Below are 19,838 nucleotides of genomic sequence, written 5' to 3'. Positions count from 1 at the left end.
TTCATAGCTGCACAAGGAGCTTATTGACTATGGTGAGCTACGCAGAACTAGAATATCTTTACAAGTCCTCTTCCTTAGTGAATCTAGATTTGTACACTACAGCAGTTGCTCTCTACTTTTGCACAAATAGTCTTGAAACTCAGAGTACAGTCAGGATTACACTGTTGATTCTGGAATCTAGTCTGGATCCAATGTGATTAGGTATCAGGCAAATTTGATCATCATACCAGCAAATGGATGCAACTCATTATAATCCTGTCAGAATATCCAGTTTAACAGAATTGTAAGTGATAATAGTTGTGAAAACTCAAAGGAGAATGCCAGCTTGGAAATTGTGTCAGTGAAACACAAACATAAAACTGAACTTGAATCAATTATCATTTGCTGCAGACAGGCTTTTTAGTGACCTGTTTATTAATAGAAATTTGAATTATTGGCATCTGATTCCAAAAGACATCAGAACTGGTGGAAGACAGAGGCATTGGTTTTTGTGGTAGAGAACATTACCTTTTTAAAAAGCTTTTTAGAGTTGTATTGGGAAAAGACTTAAAATTAGTATTCCTAGAGCCTTTTAGACTACAGAGAAAATGATACTTTCATTGCAGGTAATGACAGTTTTCAGGGGTTTTTTTCTTTCTTTTAAAAAAAAGCTTTTTTTTTTTTTTCCAAAAATTAGGAAAAGTAGCAGTAACATAGCACCAATACTTCATGAAGTCTGAATCTGCTATGAGAGATAAAATACTAATTTCTTACAAATAATACCTTGCTTAGAAGTGAAGTTAGAAACACCTTACACAATAATGAGTCCTAATCCAAGAATTATCTTTAAGCATTGTTATAGTATTACTGAATTAAATTTCATTCATGCATAAGTAGAATGACAGTTAGTTATGCACATAGCAGAACATAGAATTTCAAAACTGGTATTAGGAACAGTAGGAGACCCTTGATTTGTAATTGCCATTTCCAAAATGGAAATTACACTTGTAATGTAAGGCTTTAAGAGATCCCCTTCAATGCAGTAACAACATCTGTCTGTCAGATCCAGCAGCAGAAGAGTGTCCGAGAATGCACAATGTAGAATAAAAAACTCTGATTACTGCAAGGTCTGGAGTGTTAGCTCAATTAGTACAGGACTTGACCATGAGACCACTGTTTTTCTTTGCTGCAATATCTGAGGTGTAGGAATTTATTTTTGTACCTTGGACAACTGAAAAGAAATTATTTCAGATGATGTAGAAATGAAACAAGACTGTGTCTATTTTTGGGTCTTGTGACCAAAACCTGTAGGCATTTCCTTCTCTCTATGGCTGGTGTTTTAGGCATTGGATTATGAGAAACTCATAATCTCATTACCACTGCTGACTGATTCAAAGTTAGCACTCAAAGTGATCTGGAAAAGCAGACCTACGAGAAGCAGAGACTAGGCTGTATCTTAGCCTACAGCATACAGGAGTTCCTTTAAATTCTGTCAAAACAGATGTATGGTTCACATACAATTCTTTTGTGAATGTTTCCCTTTTGGAAAATGTTTCAGCTCGTTCTGATTTAAGGTACCAGCACAAATCATTAAGGCAGTCAAATCACAAATTGCTGTTCACATCCTCAGAGGTACAAATGTACCCCACATGAGCATCTGGCATAGTATTATTATTATGCAGATTCCACTTATATAGTTACTTTTCTAACTATGACACATTTACTAATGTTCTTCTGACTATAAGTCCCAGATCCTCTTAGAAAAAGATTATACATTTCACAAAATTAAATTGTTAACATGGCACATATCATAGATTGGTGATTAAGGATATGCTCCTGATTATTATTACTTTGTTTATTTTTTGGCAGTGTAATTTAGACACTAAAACTTGGTACCAGAGTCTTTATGTTCCCTTTTCATTTTGTTGCCAGTTCATTATTCCATACTTTCCATGGAAAATATTCACAGTAAGTTCAACATAATGAACACCATTCTGCCCTGCAGGACTCTTAAGATGGAAGGCAAGTTGTTATTTCCCTGTACTATCAGGATCAATTGCTTTATCAACACCATGCAGCCAAACGAGGGGAAAAATGCAGTGAAGCTAGGATCAAGTGAACTCTGTTTTCTTGCATTTAAGAGATTCACCCAGTTGTTAAAACAGTACTTCCAGAAGAAGAGAAACAGAACTTAACTGCTAATCTATAGGGCTGAAGGAAAGTGGATTCCTCAGTCTTCTAACAGGTCAGGTTCATTTCCCAGATTAAAATAAGACATGGCTGTACTTTTGCTTGGCTGAGGTTTTTTTAAGTTGGAAAATCAGCTTTGGAATGATTAAAAATGACACAGATTTTTAATATTTGGCTGGGGTGAATTAATTAAATACTTCTGGCCCCTCTCCCAAATAATTGTGGAAAATGAAAACCATCTTAATTCTGCAATTCAAAAATATGGTTTAGTTCTGAATTTACTTCAGTAGCTTTATTTTTTTTGCAAGTGAAACACTCAGAAACATGGAAAAGTGTAATGAACTACAGAATTCTTTTTTTTTTTTCTTTTGGACTTTTCAATTAGGCACACATATTTTATCTCTCTTTTAGCCACTGAAGCAATGTTTTTTCTTAAAACTGCAATCAAATGGCAAGATAAATTACTTGTCCATAAAACTTAATATATGTCACTCTCGCACAGTGGCTCTTTACCCTGGATATATTCACTGTGATGTAGCTTTATCTCACTGCCAGTGTCTGGATTTTTTAAGGCTAGCAATGTGAAAGTAGAAAGAGTGAAAGAAAGATTTTGAGGTGCCCAGTTTTACCTCACATACTGCCCTTTTCTATTTAAGGACCAGGAGATTTGACTTCAAAGTTGTGTTGTACTGAATGCAGTCCATTACTTCTGTAGACATATGTGCTAAGGAAGAGTCTTTTCTGAGTTCTTCTAGCCAACTCTCAGAACTAAGAATGCAGACTGAGACCTGAAATGTAAGAGGATAAGAAACTCTCATCAGAAACACCAAACTAGCTATCCTTGGTGAGGTCCACCTGCCCTGAGGGTCCATCAGGGGGATGCAGTGGGTAAATATCTGAGTTTAGTGAACATATTCAAGGCATAAGGACAAACTATCAAGAGACTGAAGAGGTACATAACTGGGGACAGCTCAGAATAGCTGGATGGAGACTGTGCAACAGACATATGCAACTATCTTTTGTCTCAGTTCATCAGTACCTAGCTGTATTTCTTTTGAGAAAAACGAGTTTGAGTGTCCCTGTGATTCTGATAAAGCTGGTGTAGCATGAGACAGAGCACCAAAAGGTGCTCACTAATGATAGGTCTAAATCTATTTGCTCTAGGCTTTTAATGGATAGCATCTAATTAATCCAGCCAATTACTCAAGTGAAAGGATCCTTTTATAAGCTCTTTAAGAGGGTTCTTGGCAAAACAAACACGCCTCTTAACTATGTTCTTCCATCCATTAACTCTAATTGGTCGATTAAAGTAAAATTAATTGTTGTATGCCACTAAACACCAATTTTTTAGAGGGAGTTTTTACATTAACCGCTCTTTGGGTTCTGTAAAAGAAGAATTCTTGTAGGATAATTAAAAATGTGTTGTGCACTATAAATAACTTTCATGGGTTGCACAACAAAACATAAACTACTAGACTGGATTTGCATTTAAAATGCAATAGCATTCTGTTGCTTTTGCTACAAATCTAATTTAGAGATATACCCCATGTCATAGAGCAGTGGATTCTGGAAAGGCTACAGCATTCTAATGTGCAATCTCTCCTTCAATAAATCTTCTCAGTGAGGCTCCTGGTGGGGGTGGCAGAGGAGAAAGGTATGCACAGAACAAGGCATGCAATAAGACGTCATGTTTTTGACAGTAAAAGGCCTGACCACTCTGTCTGCAACACGTGCTTTCTTTCTGCATGGTGCTAGGAATGTTTAAATCACACCAATATCACTTCTGGCTCCACAATCATAATCCAGGACAATTCTGCAATACACAGCAGACTCTCTCCTCTTGTGTAACCCCACTGAAATGTATTTCTGGTTCATTTAATGAAAATAGTGAAGACAGAGAAGTCAACCCAGGCATAAAAGCCCTCAGGACATGAAGAGGGTGATGTGTACACACTCTTTCTTTTCTGCACTGTAATTTGATAACTAAAATAGCCATTGCAATGGAGTCCATCTACTAACAAAGCCAATATCAGCTAATAAGGCCAACATCTGCTGAGGTCTTTGGACCATTTCCTAGGAGGTATATGAGACTGCAATTTCTCATAAACAAAGCCAGGGTGAGATCCAGCATGCTGTATCTGAGCAGCAGCAGTTCTCTGAGGCTGTGCTATGTAGTCAGGATGATGATGTGGAATGCAAAGCTGTGCTGAGGGAGCACAGCTGGCTTTCTCACAACCTATACTGTCCCTACATATCTGCATCCCCAGCACAAACCAAGACAAACAGCTCCAAGGATATGAGGAAACAGGAGAGCAGTCATGGAGCTGTTGGAAAATTGATATCTGCTTGTGGGCAATGTATTAAAATCTTTCATTCTTTGGTATTAATTCATTTGGTATTAATGGCATTACTGATACTCTCTAGAGACACTTCTCAGAGGTGCTTCTTAGAAAAACTCTGCTATCCAAGGGCACTTAATATTTTCTGTCTCTAATGCCTGACAGTGCAAGGTGAAACATGGCTCGTGCCCAGCTTTCAGCAGCAATGGGTTATCTCCTGCAGACTGCTCCCTGTCTATAAGCAGCTTAAAGTTCTACATTAACCACTGTCACCTTCAAATTCCCTGCTGCAATTCAGACAATACTCAAGTAAACAGAAATAAAAACATGACTTGTGTCAGAGCTGGCTGTGGTTGTTGTCAAGATTTGCAATAGGTTGTGCATGGCTTGAAGTCAGGTATAGTACCAGGATCCCTTATTCTGCAATGAACTTACAAAGCTCTCTTTCAGGTTTAAGCTGCAAAATTCAAGAACTGGTGAAAGCTCGTGAGATTTTATTTTCCATCCTATTCACTAGATCACAAGTGACAATGTCTCTTTTCCTTGTCTCTAAGCTCAGTCCCTGATCCTCCTTCCCTCTGTGGCAGTATTTTTATGGGACTTTTTCCCATCTACAAGATCTAGAGCACAGCACATTTCACACAGACATAAAAAAAAAACCCCAAAAAACTATACAGATATTTTTATGAGTGATTTTTTTTTTAAATTATGTTTCTTTTAAAAACCTCTCACAATGCTCATGATCACTTTGGTTCTCTTCAGCTTAATGATTGTCAGTAAAATTCCTTACAAATTGCCCATACAGGTCTTTAAAGGAGCTAAGCCCCATTAGTAGACCACTTCTGTGCTACCTCCGTAACAAACATTAATATATCACCAGCCCTGAGAAATGCTAGACCTACAAAACCAAAATTCTGTCTCTTGTAAAGCTTTTCATCAATGCTATGGGTGCATGCTAGCTTAGTGTAGTCACAGAGCAGTGATTTAAAAAGCTGAGAACTAGGAACTGAGTGGAATCAGCAGCTAGAATTTGTTTTCCTGTGTAAGCAAGAAAAGGAAAGGATGGGAAAATCTTTCCCAAAACAACTATCTAAAATCTATGCTGAATCTCTAGCTCGAAGCCTGCTTTGCATAGATTTGCCTCCAGTATAGATATAGCTTGCTTCTATTACAAATGGAGGGTAATGTCAGCAACATTGCTATTATCATACATAACAGTGAGCCAAAAGACAGCTTGAACTGAATTGAATATGTGTATCTTGTTTGGATAATCTCTGACAGCCATACTTGTACTGAGCAACTCTAGCTAGGACAAGCAGAATAACAAAGCACGAGTTGATTTTATCTTCTTGACAAAATTATCCTTGAGTTTTACCATAAAAAGGAAAGTATGGTAACTGAACTGCTCAATGGGATGAGAAGTCTTGATATGGTCAGCATACGGGCACGTGTTGTACAGATCAAAAACAGCTAATAAATTGTGTGTCTTTTTTCTGCCCATGTTTTCTAGAAAATGTCAGAAGCATCTGGAAATTTGGTGTTGCTTCTCCTTTCACAACTACTCCCTGTATATAATTATATATGTTATTTTGATTATCTCTAGAATGCTTCCCACTCATTTGGTCTTTGTTGGGACAGAAACAGCTATAGCCTTAAGGTTTTCTTTGGGCCAGAGTTCACCTGGATTAATTGTCATAGGAAGGGGCAGGTTGCACCTGTATAAAAAACAATCCAGAGCTTTAGCTGTACCTATTGCTTCAGCTGCATTTTTTATCCAAGGAGTGAAAGGCTTCAGGAGTTTCTAGTAGCCATCCTCCGTGCCCATCTGATGCAATACCACAACTGTATTTCTCAGAGCTGATTAAAATCTTGGTATTGCTGTTAGGATTCTCCCGCTGGCTGCATAGAAGCACACTTGCAATGTCTGTCCTTTTAAGCAAGAAAATTAAACAGTGAATCTTGTCATCAGAGAGTTTCTGTGAAGTCCCCTGCTGTCCTGCTGTTCTCCAGTCATACACAGAAGGGAAGGTTCCTGGTTTATAATCATCTTTTATAACACTCACATTCCGTTCTCTGAAGTGCGATAGAAGAGTTGAACTTGGTTATTCATCAAAAATGTAGCAATTCCATAAGGTATCACCAGATGTTTAACACAAGTGCTTCACAGGTGAATGCACAAAAAAGAAGTTAATGGGCTCAAAACCCATGTATTTCAAGGGTTTAATCCAACACATTTGCACTCTCAAGCAGTTGAAAAAAGCCTCTGGATATGAGCAAGCTGCAGTTCAAAGTAACTTTTGTCCTGTTGTGGTAGAGGTATGTTTGATAGGTATTCTTACTAGAAATCTTAAATCCATGGCAGGGCATTTTAGGCCAAACTACTTTAGCAGCAAATAAAACATCCATGTCCATACATCATGTATGCATGTGTAAATAGGTGCACCTGCTTGTACAATTTGCTTTGCTTTACAACTAGGCCATACACTGTTTCTTCAAGTCTGTTATGGCCACTACGTGTGTATTTACATGGGATGTGTATTTACATTTCATCAAAGCTTCTCAGGCATGTCTTTGTCCAAAACATGCTGACAAATACAGCAAATAATGGCTATCTCAGCAGTAGTTATGTCTGCCTGGTGCTCTTCCCCTCCACCCTGGATATCTTGATAAAAGGGCTGTACAGGAGCCTAGCCTTCATTTCACCCCCAGTGGCAAAAATTGCATGCACAACAAGCAGCAGGCTGAAGATTATGTTCATGCCTTGACCTCGAGATTTCCTGAACCAGTTTGGATTGGCTCTCCCTTTGAAACTACAGGCTTCCACAGGAAGTTCATAAATGGGCCCAAGTCACAGCAATTGACGTAGTCCTAATATTTTTAACTTCGTTCTTCAAGAATTATCTACAATGGGTGGTGATTCATGGAGACAAAGAGCTGGCCAGCTTTTTCAAAAGCAAACGTCAGTGTGCTGGGTAAAATGCAAACCACTGAAAGCAAGTGAGTAATGTAGCTGTTGCTGCTCTGGGGATGTGGTGGTGTGTGCTGTAAAGCTGCACTGCGCTCCACCATGTCCCTGTGTCAGCATCACTGGAGCTCCCAGTACTGCAGCCAGCCATTGTCTCCAAAGAGCTAAACCACAGGCCTATGTTCCACATCCCTCAGCTTCAGGTGTGTTTGGATCCACTGTTTAAACCTTGATGCAATCTCTTTTCCCATGTCTTACTGTCTGACATCATTTGTGTCTTAGAAACAGTTTGCAAGACTCATTCAGAGGTGTTAAAGAGGAGTTCTTTTACTCCCTAAGTCTAAAGTACCCTAAGAGAAGTTTGTGAAATGCCCATGATTTGTTCCATCCACAATGACAAGAGAGAAACCAGAAAAATAAATATTGCAGGGAAACACGAAGTATTAAATCTTTTGGAGAAAGATAGATGCAAATGGGTATTAAAACCTTATTTTTAATATTTTTATCTTTTTCATACAGCTCTAACAAAATGCAGCTGCATTAAAGACATTCCTATTCATTCATTTGCTTTGCACCTTGTTATCTCATTACCTGTTAAATATGAACTTAACGGAAAACACTCTTCTTATTTGCATCTCTGCATTCCACTGATTGTATGCTATAATTTGACAACAAGTTCAAATTCAAAGGTGTTGAAGGCATTGCTCCTACATTCCTATGAAAAAGACATTTCCATGTTTGCAAATAACCTAATGGAATGGGGTGAAAGATTGCTATTAATGTTAGCAGTGCATATGATTTCAGAACTATTTAATTCATTTATAAGTTAGCAGCTCTGTCCAAGGGACATGATACCCTTAAAGCAACTTCTAAAATTCACTGTCTAGTCTGATTAGTTCATTATTTGGGATTGTCTGGTCTATATTTAACTGATGTACTTTGAAACATGAATTATGTATTTATCATTGTGTTAAGACATTGAGAGGAATTTAAAAAATAAGCAGAACCCCTTCCAGCACATAGTCACTCTTTTCATTCAGTCAAGAAGTCAGAAATCCTTCTTGATGAAGAACAAAGCAAACTCTCCCCATTTCCCCTGCCAGACACAAAAATTAGATCCACTGGATAAACCAAATACTTTTGAATATTCTTTGGTTTCTGCCTGCAAATTATAGGATCCATATCCAGTATTCATTTACAAAATAAGGAGTTAATTTGATGTCTTTTATTTTTTTCACTGATAAAGGCTTATCTTGTATTCGTCCAATCTTTCTTGTAAGCATTTCCTGAGAGGGATGTAAGTCAGCCAACATGGAGAATCTGCCTATGATACCTAGCAGGGAAGGCCTTGTTTGGTCAAGGCTAGCAGGTCTTACATAATAATTTATTACAGTACCTTTCTGTTTCCTGGTCTGTGGTTTGCTGCTTGTTCTCAAAGCCAGTGAAGCTGCTCATATCCACATAGCCATCATTCTCATTAGCAGCAGATAATGCCCTGCTGGGATCTTCAAAAAACTCGGTAAAAGTTCCTGCTCTGGTGGATCTCCGAGGAGGAATTTGTATGTTTTCATAGTCAGAGCTCATAGCAGGAATGTTCTCATAGTCAGATGTGTCAGCATTGGGAAAAGAAATAGACCTAGGTTTTGTTAATGGTAGTGGCATGAAAGGAGGTCTGGACCGGTCCTCAAAGGACTCCACCCTTGACACACTCCTGCTGAAGGACTTGGGTGTTCCTTTTCTTTTACCATCCTTATAGAAAAGAACAGCAGAGGGAGACTCAGATGCACGGAGCTTCCCCATATGCGATTTTAGTTGAGGTGAGCTACTCAGACTCCTTCCTTCCAGCTCCATCAGCCTGGGAGGCCCATGATAGCTGGATTCTGATGAGGACCTTGAAGAAGAAACATTAACATCTACATGAACTTTATTTTCAGTTTTCTTCTTGAACTTTAGAGTAAGAAACTTCTTAAAAGAAGATTTCTTCTTCTTGGAATACTTAGCAGGTGAGTCATTCTCTATCAAAAGTGAAGGTGAACTTTTAGTGATTGGCTTTTTGGTGATGTAGGCAAGTTCAAATGGAGGTGGTATATCAACAACTGAGGATGGAGTAGATATGCCACATGATGAGAGATGATTTTGCTGGGAAAAACTACCTGAGGAACCATTGACACAAGGCAAGGACAAGTTGTCTTCTGTCTTTTTTATTCTAACACCATCCAGTACACAGACATCACTTTCTCTGTAAACAGAGATAGGTATCTCTCTCCCTTCAACAGAATAAGATCGAGGATATAAAATAAAGCGTCTTGACTTGGTTGGTAAAGCCTTGTTGGCTTCCACTGGCTGTCCTTCCAATGAAAAGGAATTATTGCTCAGTTCTTCTATCCCAGAGCCATTTCGGGAAGAGGGTAAATCAGTTTCAGGTCCAGTTTCTTCTGGAACAGTTTCTGGGACATAGCCTGGCATTCTCCCAGAGAGAGATCGTGTTCTAGTGACAATACTTTTACGATCAGTGGGCAGCAAGTTGTTTTCACCATCCATGCCTAATTCACCCCTTTTACTGTGATCAGCTCCTAAATCAGTCTGCACATCATAGACAGTATCATTTTCTTCAGGAAGCACATAAGGGTCATCTGGGGAATCACTGCTAGTTTCTCTTTCCTCTGATTCATCAGTTACAATGACCACTTCAGGGACCGCTAGATTTTCATGCACAACATGTTTGGTCCCACATTCTACATCATTTTTGCCATGCTTACAGATTTCCAAGTCATCCTCAAGTGGGACCTCTTGAGGTGAACTTGGGACACTTTTGCTGAGGCTGTTTGCTTCCACCTCATTGTCTTTGAGTTGCAACTCATCTGACTTAGAGGCTTCCACAGTATTTCCACTATGCTCTTCAACAGTTACAGCTTCTAGCTCTGGCTCCATCCCCAGACTACAAGGTAGACTATCAGAAATCATGACATCTTCATGCAGAGAGGCCTCTTCTGTTTGAAGATCCTCATCTGAATGTTCCACAGGTATTTCCTTGTGACATTCATTCTCACAAGGTGAAATTTGACACCTATCATCCATATTCTCTGCATTCACAGTTTCTTCTTCCTCTTTTCCAGAGTCTTTGCTTGCTTCAGAGGCTACCTCTGATGTCTTCTCACTTTTCCTCTCAGTGATCTGGCAGCCATCACTGGCATTTCCCATGTTTGTATTATTGTGCTCATTTGGGTCTACTTCCTCGTCTTCAACCGCTGCTTGATGGATTAACTCTGCTAAACTATTTTTGGCACTGAGTTTATCTCCACACAGTTCTAAGTCAAGATCTGTCTCTTCACTGGCCTCCTCAGGCAGCATGTCAGGGCTTGCACAGTCATCATTTTCTAAGTCCTCTTCCATGTTCAAATCAAGCTCTGCACGCACACTGCGGTCATCATTTTGTGCTAGACACCCATCTGCCATTTCTAAAATCTCAGGCAGTTCCTCCTCCTTCTCTTGTCTTACCTTCTCACATGCTGGGATTGATTCATCTGCAGGCAGTGGCATTGCAATGGTATCTCTGCAAGTATTACCCATTAGTTTCTCACCTCTATTCAAGATGTTATCATTGTAACTCTTACAATCACTACTGTTCTTGACCAGTTCCAGGTTGTAAGAAGTTTCTTGCCTAGTTTTGGTTTCAGTACAGTCATCTACAACATCCTCATCTTTATCTACATTCTTGGTAGCATTGTTATCCCTATCTGGGGCATCGAAGGACTCCTCACAAAGTGCTTTGGACTGGTCACAGTCTCTGGATGACTCCTCAGAGTCTGGTTCCCTTGGTTCAGCAGTATCTGAAGAGTTACAGTGCTCATCTTCGATGACTTCTCGATTACTGGTATTCTCATCACTAGCAATGCTATCCTCTTCCTTCTCTACCTTTTCTGGAATTTCTGAGACTTCATTTTCCACAGAGGAATCTAGGTTTTGATCATGCTCATGTTCCAAATCATTAGAGTCTCTTCTGAGCGGCTGAGCTGCAGGAACTACAATGTATTCATTATCTGCGTCAGATCCTAGGCAATCAGCATTGCATTGGTTTCCTTCACACAGTTCTCCACCAAGACACACCAGTTTCCCGTTTGCACATTTATTTAAATTATTGTTGTTAGAAACACTGGATTTGCCCTCAGTGTCAGCTGAGAATTTTGGCTTGGGAGCAATAGGTGGTTTGGGACCCCTAGACACAGAGTTCGGGTGATGAAGAATATCAGCTCTTGGCAGTGAAGGAGAAAATTTGGAGACAGGTGCTGGAGAAAGATGACCAATAATCTTTGGTTTCGGTGCTAATGGTGGTTTTGAGATTTCTGGAGAAAAGAGACAAAAGTCTTGTTAGTCATCTTGGTTTCTTATTAAAGTCAGCAGACTATATCCTGCAATACACTTTATCAGTGACTTGTAATGCAGAAGTAGTCCAAACAACAAAAGGCTGAAAAGAGAAGTGAAGGAGCAAAAGCATATGGGTTGTCCCTCCATGCAACACTGTAGCTATTCCAGCGAGCATAGTTTAAGGTCAAATCTGAACTGAACTAGATGCAGCTCTAATACACTTGGGGAAAGATGTACAGCTACAGAGCCAAGAGTGTATCATACTTCAACCCAAAACATAAAAAGAGTTACTGGTTTAAACTCAAGTTATGTTTTCAGTGTACAGCTTCTTCAGCCCTTTAGTCAAAAGATCCTCCATTCCTCCTATAAATGCCAGCATCCCTTGCAGCTACAAATGTCTCTAAACATCAAAATGTATTTTAAATGTATTTATGTTAACACATTTATTGTTATGTATTTAACATAAGGCCAGCCTTGTATTTCTAGTGGTAGCGCTGACACATACGTAGGGGAAATCAAGCAGATTGGCAATAAACTAGATTGAAGCTATGTGAATTAAATTGTATCTATATCACTATTTTACTCAGTAGCTTGCCTGCCACAGCCATTTCCAGCTGTCTTGGTCCTGAAATTAATATTCTTCAAAAACTAAATGAAATGCTGAAAGACTGCTTAAATAGGCAGCAATATGGATTCACCCTTGTGAGATTTTTTATGAGATAAAATATGTAGTGTGAAGAAGCCAGCATAACAAACGGTTACAGGTGATAAGAAGTAGGGAGAAATGGTTTCCTCCTATCGCTGTTTCCTAGCCATCCATAGATAATGACATAGTTAAGCAATCAGAAATCTCTAATTATAATTTTAATTTATGCATTGTGGTGGGAAAAAGAGAGCTCTCAATCATAATGAAAAGCACAGGACAAACTATTTCATCATTACAGAGACAGAAACAATTCTTTGTGGATAATCTTCCTGCACAACTCACAAGAAATATCAGAACAGCATCTCAAAAAACAAAAGTTGGGACACTGTTCCTATGTGAAATCCTATCCAAAATCATAGTACGAGCTTCAGAGAGTGTAGCTACTGTGCTGTTATATTTAGAATATTTTGAAATGCAGACTTTAGATATGTAGAAGTGCAGAGAGTACAGTACAGCTGTGCACTGTATTCAGAATAAAGGAATACTGAATGCAAACTGCTTTAAAAAGATTGTCTGATTGTCCCGATGGCATGGTACTTTTTCTGCTGTTATCCTAGTATAATTGGAGTATTTTGTACTGAAATAATACTGGCCTGTTTGTTTGGTTAGTCTCTGGGAGGCATAAAAGGCTGTTTCTTCTGATCTTCTTAACCTTCCTGAAATTTCTTGATACTCAGAAAGAAACTGACAATTTGGCTTTATGATGTAATCAGAGAATAGTCTTTCTAGAGTTATGAGACACCAGAGGGATTACATCTTAAGTTAAAAACTTAATCAGCAATCTCAGCCCAGAAGTAACAAAAGGTCTGTTATAAGCAGGTGCCTTATTGCATGTACTGTTTAAGAATTAATCTGTATTTGGAGTTTTACCCAATCCAGCTGGAACGTGGGAGACTTAACTAATGAAAAAGGAGGGAGAGACAACTGTGTATTTACCAGTCTGCAGTTACTGTGGTGTTTCACAGTATCCGCTGCTGGTTTAGGCTGCTGGGTGTCTGTCTAATCATAGAATGGGTAACTTGTTTTTCCCTGCCCATTAAGTCAGAAACTTTATGTGTGAAACTCTCCACCTTTGCTGAAGTAACCTTTTGCAGGCAGCAGTTGAAGACTGCAGGGTACTGGAGACTCTTGCCAGTTAAAAACAGGGACACAATAGAAGTGGGCTTAGTATCTTGTAAGCCTGGTGCCCCAGTGAGAGCTACCTTTTGCATTTTTAAAGTAGTTACTGGAATCATTGAACATCCTAAACTAACTTTCTGGTGCTAAAATGAATGAATTTGTTAAGAGCTAAAACTGAGTCTTTACATCTTTACCACCATAGTAAGACATTTTTAGGACTAACTCCAAGAAAAAAAAAAACATCATTTTGGAGGTACTACACCACTCTCTGCAGTGCCTGGCCTTTCCTAGGAATGTATATCCAAGAGTAGGATAAAAATACTAATCTGTTCCTGGAATGTGACAAAACTTGAAGTTTCTCCATTCTCATCCTTGCTCTTTTCAGAGAGTGTCTATACTGAAACAGTGAATAATGAGGAAAAGACTGGACTTTAGAGAATGCTGGAACCTTCCAAGCTTTGTTATATAAACAAATTTGAAATAAAATAATGACAGGAACTCATTTCCTTTAAGTAAAACAACCATGGAGACATCCACTTAAAAGAAATACAACTTAAACAAGTACACACTTTCCCTCCAGTGATAATTTTCTACAGCAAAAGGATCAAATTATCTTGAGTTTTTCCTTCTACTAATGCAACAGCTACCTTCAGGAAAGTGCTGTTGGAAGAGAACTTAAGGTAATGGACCCTGTTCACAGTATGGTTATAGGCATTGTCATGTCCTTCTCCTACCCACTTGTGCCAGCTACTGGTCACTAATGTTCCCTTACATAGTTTTTTCCCTAACTGCTTTGTCCATTGATCTTGCCTTATTTATGAGTCTCCGTAAATGATTTTCCTTTTTCTTTGGTGGCAGTGTGAGGAAGGGGCAGCAGGAGGAGTAATGACTGTTTAAAAAAATAACCCAAACAAAAGAAACCACAACTTCTTGCCTTTTATCACAATTTCATTCTGCTTCAACTTCTGCTTCCTTTGCTGTCTGAGCCACTTGAAAGGTTCTGGCTGTAACTTCTAAATGCAACATTGCACCATAAGTAATGTGTATGTTCCCAAATAATTGTGCATGTTTATTTTAGGATGTATTTTATGTTGGAGGGAGACACACCCACCTTCTTGCTTAAAAGGAAACTCTTGGGGAATACAAATTCTTTTAGCCTGCTCCTCCCCTTATTGTTCAGTGCTTCCTTGTACTGACAAGGACTGCTTCCTCTCCTTACCCACCTTCCTTCAGACAACCCTTCATAATTCTATTTCTGCCATGATCCATATGAAATTACATTACATTAGTCTCCTCCTGTCCAAGTTTCTAAGCAGTCAACAGTAGTCTAGCAGGTCACCTGGTACAGCTCTCCTGGAATAGCAAGCAACCCATGCAGCCTTCACTGTTCAATTGTTGCTTTGAAACAACATACATTTTGTAGTGTGGTAATACCAGAAATACTGAAACTACCCACTTTCAAATATTTTCAAATTTAGGATTTCAAATTTAGCCTAGAATTTAATTAGGGCTTATAAGGGACCATACCTACAAAACACCACCACCGAGAACTAATTAAACTAAACTAACTAAATGAGGGTTCACATTTGCCTGGATATATGTAGACATGCCCCAGGGCCATAGTCTTTGCTAGTGGCTCAGGAAAGTACGTAACTCCAGAGTGCAGATACTGGTTCCATCTTTGACAGGTGCTGCAATCTGGTTCACACTTCTTTTAAGATCCTGAAAGTAGCTTTTTCTGACCAACAAACTTTTGTGGACCTGTGCTTCCTTCATGCCTTTGGCACTAATTCAACTCAGATATATGTTAAAATGGGAAAGACACTGAGGACAGAGGGCAGAAATGTTCAGGAATTTGCAAAGCTTTTGGATGGAAGTGACAGGGCAGGGGAAGGTACAATATTGTAACAGAGGGATGGGACTGCACCAAACTGAGAATCCTGGTAGGAACCAAGTCTTGTCTGCCACTGCTTCTGCCCAGGAAGAAGGGATTGAAATCCACAGATGGAAAGTATCTGAGAAACAAGAGGTGGAGGGAGACTATCCAGACAAGGACACGAGAAAGTCCTGTTCAGCTCTGATCAGGAGCTTTGTAATTTCAGATAGCTATATCAGAATGAAGTTAAAACTGATTTTCTAGAAGATTTTGGCCTAAAGTCAGCAAAAGGTAGACTATACACCTTGATATCACCATATTTTAATCCTGTAATTAATTGTTCATTTAAAAAATGAAGTCCTTATTTCCAGTTAGTGCTGCCTTGCTTCTATCTCCAGTTTGTCTTTCCAGCACTTAATATTGCTTCTTCCATTGAAACATTCCATTTGTTATTGTTTCCTTCACATTATTAATTGTGCAATATTTGATACAGAAAGAGTTATCTTTGTTTTACAGCATATAAGTGCACTGCTTATTTCACACTACTGGTGCAAAGTCTGACATTACAAAAATTACATAAGAAGTGGAAGCAGTTGAATGGGAGTCACTTGAAATGGAAATAGTCTTCAGACTAGGATTTTCAAACTATATAGGAGTGCAAGTCTTTCTATTAATTTGGGTTCCAGTCCAGATTCGGGTACTAGTTTGACTCAAACAGGTATTAGATACTTACATAGCTTTTGAGAATTTGGACTTCAGGAACTTGAAATACCAGATCCTGGTCAAAATCAGCAGGCCCCTAAATACCTCAGATATTTACAAAAATGGTATTTCATGTTCTTCGTAAGTCTGATACTTTTGAGAAGTGTCTATCCTCTCTTATCAGTATGTGTTCTTGTGGTCAAAGGTACTCTGCATATAGCAAGAGGGCTCCACAGTGTAAAGATAGATCTTTAGTCAGTAGTAACTGTCCCAACTATTCCCAGAGGAATTTTATTCTCTTAAAAGTCATAGCTGCAATATTAACAGCTGGGCTGTCAAAGCACATCCCACCTTGCAGAACTAAAATGTTTCTGTGTACAGTTACAGGAACACATCGTCTATGATTAGATCAATGCATTATGATGCTGGGTATCAGATCGATACCTTACAAATTTCTGTTACTATATAGCTTTACTGCAGTCATCTACAAATATAATACAACAGCATAATACTCCACAGCGAAACAGTTTTGAAGGAGAAAAAAATCAACAGGCAATAAAATCAGGAAGGGGTATGTTTCAACACCAAAAACATCCTGATCCTAAAAATTCTCCCATGTTTTCACTGTCTCTAGTAGTCTGTACATATAAGTCTTGCTGGTAGGCTCAGCAACAAAAAAAAACCACACGTACATGACAATCTTGATTCTAAACTACTACCATACATTTCTTTTTAATGTAGTTGTGTTTGTGATGTTACCAGTTTGACTCTGTTTTCACAGCAGAAACTTAACACTGAGGCAGACAACCTGTTGTTTCAGATATTTCTTCCTAGGAGCCAAAGAAGATGGTTAAAATTCTCTGACAGGTCCATACAGCATTTTTTCCTATATCACTTTCAGTAGCAGCTGAAAGAATATACCGTCTGCTTATATCTCTGAACAATCTGGAGTCTAATATCTATACACTTTTCATTTTACATCATTTCAGCACCTGGCAAAAAAATTAGTAGAGGTGGGAAGGTCCTATATATGAAGCTGGTCTGGTCTCTTGTCTCTTACCACAGATTTCCTGTGGCCTTGGGTGGATTGCTTCATCTTTTCAGTATCAGTTTTGCATCTCTGAGGATAATCTATATCTCCCTGCTCTCAGTTTGTCATTTTAACTTCTGTGGGACCAAAGCTGCCATATATGTCTGCACATATGACTCTGCTTATTGGTGCTATGCATTACTTACTATAATACCAAGATAGTCTAATGCTGGTGCCCAAGTTGTGCCAGTTAATAAATATCCCTCTCCTTCAGATTCAGTAGGAAGTTCTGCTTTGCACTGATGGGGGAGACATTCCTTGCATTGTGCAAACATACAAAACAAAGGCTGAGAAGGGATATGAGCACTCTATAAATACAGCCTGAAGGTAAACACCAGAAGAGGAAAGAACTATTTTTAAGCAAAAGGACAATGTAATCACAAGAATAAATGGTGTTGAATCTGGTCTGGAAACCAAGAGTAGCAGGAGAGCTACCTGAAAAGTTTTTGTTTAGGATATAATTGGAGGAATTAATAAAAGCAGTAGTAACAACAGGTGCTACTTTTGATAATGAAGGCAGTCCCATTCGGTCCTACATTCCTCAAAAATAAAAACTGCTAATAAAGTTTAAGTCTTTACAAATGGATACATCTAATATTCCTTACCCTGCACTTCCACTGACAACAGGAGTAGATTAGAGCTGGTCTGTTGTAAATAATGGAGAGATGAAGAAAGAGAGGTAGGAGCATCATTGCTGAAGTTTTTTTTTTGGCTGGCTTCATTTTCAAATGAGTTTGTATCCTGGGAGGGGTAGAATCCAGACCAGGATCAGAAAATAGAATGGAAATATCACCAGATTTTAGGCAAAGTGTCTCGCTCCCTACTCCAAGAGGAAAGAGAACCCTTTTGCTTTAAACTCAGAGGAGTGGTACAACACACTGATACAACAGTGGAGTGCTGGGTTTGACGGAAAAGGGCTTTTCCAATCCTATGTTACTATGCTTTGGCAAACAATGGTTCAGTTTCCAAACACAGAACAGTTGTAGGGTAAGGTATTTAGTGGCAAAATCTCTGGGCTTCAGGATGTACCCATACATTGCAAGTGAGGTGCCCAGCAATATTCACCTGGATTAAGGAAACACAAAGGAATTTTTAGGGCTAACAAAAAAAGATCTGTTGCTCTTAATCTTTAATTCTAGAAGCAGCTTTTAATTTTTCTAAATAACTCCAGTTAGCAATAATTGTTTCCTGTATTGTTATGCTTTCCACACATATGCCCCATCCCTGAAAATCAGAAAGGCTTGGTGAACAGTTTAGTTTTCCTGATATTCCAGTGGCTTCTTTTTATGTTTTAACTGTTGAATGCCTTGTTCCCTCATCCTCTTTCTTTCACCTTCCCAGTTTCCATCAAGGAAAAATCTGAAAAGTTAACAGAAAGGAGGAGGAAGGGTTTGGGTTTGCCTTAGAGAGCAAATTCCGCAAAAAAACACTACCTCCCCCAAAAAATATACTCTTGGAAAGAAGGTCACAGCAAATTCCCTAGGAACTTCGTGAACAGTTGAGTGTATCCGAGGGAGTAGTGGGCACACAGCCGTGCCCCTTAGCAAGTGCAGCCTTGCCGGTCTGCCAGCCTGGTTGTCCCCGGCACACCTAACCTCGCCCGCCCTTGATCCCTCAACGGTTGGGAAAGCAATGGGGCACTCACAGCCTCGGGGAGCCATGAGGACCTGCTGGATCGAGGGGAAAAGGAGGGCCGGCCCTGGAGGGAGGGTGCCCGGCGGAGAGGTGCTAGCCCGAGCGGCAGAGCCCAGAACCTGCCGGCCCCGAAGGATGCCGGCACGAAGGGGGACGCGAGCCCCGGAGGGGCTGTGTCCGGGAGGGGGTACTATCCTGGCGAGGGGACGTGCCGCCCCGAGGGAAGGAGGGTGCCGGAGGAAAGAAGGCTGCCCGGCGTTTGCCGTCCCCGGGGAAAAGATGTCCAGAAGCAGAGACCCTTCCCGGCGGGCCCGCGCACTTACCGGCGTTGTTCATCTTCCACCCCAACTTCTCTCACCGGCTGCTTCGGGCGCTCAGCGCATGGCCCCAGGGGCCCCGCCGCCCTCGCCCCTCGAGGCCGCGCCCGGCCCTACAGCCCCTTGGGGGCACGGGAGCGCAGCGGGACGGCCGGACGCGGACGGCGGGCTGGGCGGGTGGCGGTGCCGGCCGGGGGCGGTCAGCGCCGCGCGCCTCCGCCCTGCCCCGCGCGCGGCCCGTCGGGGGGCGGTGGCGGCGCCGGGGCCCCGCACGGCCGGCGGCGCGCGGGGCCGGACCGGGCGGGGCAGGACCGACTGCGTGCAGGCAGCGCCTGCCGCGAGGCGAGTCTGGGGGTCCCGCGGGGCGTGGAGGGCATGGATGCGGCACGGATGCTCAAGCGCGCGGATATTTAAAGGCGCGGCGGGGTCCTTCGCCCTCCTTTCCTCGTGCCCTCCCCCCCCCCCCCCCCCCGCCCCCCGTGTCTTTATTGCCTTTCCACCAACCTTGGTCTCCCTCTGCGATCTATGTGGTCCCTTTCAGCCCCTTCTACATCC

At 40.5% G+C, this 19,838-nt stretch overlaps 1 protein-coding gene across 3 annotated transcripts in view; it reads right to left on the bottom strand.

The window, feature by feature from the left end:
- FGD5 (FYVE, RhoGEF and PH domain containing 5) overlaps positions 1-19,466 on the bottom strand; it is a 79,598-nt gene extending 60,132 nt beyond the window's left edge. For 2 of the 3 annotated variants that reach the window (XM_021542532.4, XM_085590200.1), the window contains exons 1-2: positions 19,290-19,465; positions 8,870-11,816 (exon numbers count right to left, since the gene is read on the bottom strand). In XM_021542532.4, coding sequence (XP_021398207.3) covers positions 8,870-11,816; positions 19,290-19,302 — 2,960 coding nt within the window. In that variant the 5' untranslated portion in view covers positions 19,303-19,465. Of the gene's footprint in view, positions 1-8,869; positions 11,817-19,289 lie in introns of all 3 variants that reach the window. The other variant, XM_085590199.1, reaches the window with a different exon arrangement.
- Positions 19,467-19,838: the final 372 nt, after the last annotated feature.

Source organism: Lonchura striata, chromosome 12 (assembly GCF_050655825.1).
Source record: "Lonchura striata isolate lonStrDom1 chromosome 12, ASM5065582v1, whole genome shotgun sequence".
NCBI classification, from domain to species: domain Eukaryota; kingdom Metazoa; phylum Chordata; class Aves; order Passeriformes; family Estrildidae; genus Lonchura; species Lonchura striata.
The sequence above is the reverse complement of the archived record's forward strand: the minus strand, read 5'-3'. Positions and strand labels throughout refer to the sequence as shown.